The sequence below is a fragment of the Bison bison genome, unplaced genomic scaffold, assembly GCF_000754665.1.
Source record: "Bison bison bison isolate TAMUID 2011002044 unplaced genomic scaffold, Bison_UMD1.0 scf7180017864093, whole genome shotgun sequence".
NCBI classification, from domain to species: Eukaryota; Metazoa; Chordata; class Mammalia; order Artiodactyla; family Bovidae; genus Bison; species Bison bison.
This window is the reverse complement of record NW_011494665.1, coordinates 1899985-1902057: the sequence shown is the minus strand read 5'-3', so window position 1 is coordinate 1902057 and position 2073 is coordinate 1899985. Positions and strand designations below refer to the sequence as shown.

General features: G+C 61.2%; 1 protein-coding gene across 2 annotated transcripts in view; it reads left to right on the top strand.

Annotated features, from left to right (window-relative positions):
• The first annotated feature begins 883 nt into the window (after window positions 1-883).
• The window catches only part of TRIM46 (tripartite motif containing 46), a 9473-nt gene continuing 8283 nt past the window's right edge, over window positions 884-2073 (top strand). The window contains exon 1 of one of the 2 annotated variants that reach the window (XM_010838297.1): window positions 884-1120. In XM_010838297.1, coding sequence (XP_010836599.1) covers window positions 920-1120 — 201 coding nt within the window. In that variant the 5' untranslated portion in view covers window positions 884-919. Of the gene's footprint in view, window positions 1121-1654; window positions 1734-2073 lie in introns of those variants that run through there. The other variant, XM_010838299.1, reaches the window with a different exon arrangement.

The following is a 2073-nucleotide window of genomic DNA, read 5'->3' as shown; positions in this document are numbered from 1 at the left end:
GCAGCCCCAGCCCTCCCTGCAGGAGCCGCAGGCAGATTCAGCAGGTCCGGGAGTTCGAGAGCCCGATCACTTCCAAGCACTCCGGGGACTGCAGCCACCTTCCCCAACTCCCCACACCTCGCGGCGACCCCCCAGGAATTCCTCACCCCGAACCCTCCCGCCCCGTGGAAATGCCCATCGCCTGGAACCCAGGACACGTCAGCTCTGTGGGGAGAGGACCAGGAAAGCTAGTCCACCCAACTCCGACCCCAACTCGTCCTCCCGGGTTGGTGGGGTAGAGGGGATCCCGTTGGTCCCGTTACCCATCATGCCCTGCCCTTGGGTCCAATCCGTGCTTCTGCCCAGGAGGAGAGCCGAACCGGGGACGATTGGCTGTGCGCATGCGTCAAGCCCTAACGTGGCCTTGTTTCTCCCTTAACGCCTTCCTCTTTCTCCCCCTCAGCGCCTGAATGCAGCGCCCTCTTCCTGCAGGGAGGAAATATTGCGTCTAAGGAGCATCCTTGGCCACCACCCTGGTTCCCGGCTCTTCCCCGCACCCAGAACATCTGCTGCCTCTCAGTGCAAGCTGCACTTAACTCTTCAAATCACCGGGCCCATGGACTGCTTCTGTCTTCTTTGTCAATTATGTCAGCCTGTTCTGCAAAACTAACCCCCCCATGAACACTGCCTTGATATCTCCCGTGGACTCTTGCCCAAACCAAAATCTAGTCCTTCCATCCTGGAGTCTATCTTTCTCTAAAACTATCCTTCTGCTTTCTATGAGTAAGATTAGAAGCCAGTGAAGAATTTGAACATAAGAAATGGCTCCCCCTCAAATACCGTTCCATGTTACCTAACTACTGCCCCGCTACCCGACCGCCTTCTGAGAACCACGTGGGGAAAACTATTTCCCACCTCCTACCTCGACGGGCGCTGTTAGATGCTGGTCCCTGGAGCATGCGCAGTGACATCTCACCCTCACCCCTCCCCACATCCCCACCCGGCTCCTGCATTAAGCCCGGGGTTCGCAGCCGCAGCCGGGATCGGGCACCCGGGGGCGGGCGGGCATGCTAGGGCCATGGCTGAGGGTGAGGATATGCAGACCTTCACTTCTATCATGGATGCACTGGTCCGCATCAGTGTGAGTTAAGGTGGGGTCGAGGGGAAGGGGAGGGGGAGCATAGGGGTCCGGGGCAGGCCGGGACCTCGAACAGGTGGGGGTCCCGCAAGATGCTGGGATGTAGCCAGGGGGTTGTCAGTGGCCGAAAGGACTGGGAGGATCGGGATGCAGGTTTGAGAGGGTAATCCCGGGGGCAGCCCGGAGGTGAATGCCGTGAAGGCGTCCATCTGCTGGGGTGTAAGGAACATGGAGCTGCCTGGATACAGCGGGTGGCTTGGGGTAGCCTCCAGCCGTGCACCGAGGCTGGGGTTGCAGGGCAACGGGGCTATGCTATGAGGAAGGGGCGTGAGATTGGGTATTTTCCAAGAAAACTGAGAACAGGTCGGGGGCGAGGAAGGAGCCGCACCACGGTGCAGTTCCCAAATTGGACCCCTTCACGAGACCCCACCCCACAGCACCCCCACGCAGGGCTGCCTCCGAGCCTGCGGTTGTCATGGCAACCCGTGCCCGGCTCTCCCAGGGGCGGTGCCAACCCTGCTCCCCCCCACCACTTCCTTCCCCCTCCCTCCCTGTCCCTCCCTCCTTTGTGTCAGCTGCGCCCCTGACCGGGATGGCTGCGAAGAGAGGGACCAAGGTGAGGTGTGGGGGTGGGGCATAGCCTGAGGACCCCCGCCACCGAAAAAGGGAGGGGTACTTCCGGTGGGGAGGGGGCAAATAGGCGGCGCGCTCCTTTCTACCCTACCTTGGGAGGGGTTGCGACAGGCCGGGTTATGCCTGGGGTGGTAGCAGGAGAGCCGGATGGTGGGGGGCAAAAATGGTATGGGTTAGGAGGAGCCAGATGGGTTAGTGATAGGCAATGGAGGCGAAGGCGGCTGCAGGCCGGAGCCACCGCAGGAGGACAGACAGGGTGAGCAGGAGGATGGAGAGAGCCTGGTTATAAGGAGAAATCACGCGGGGGAGGAGGGAAAGGGGGA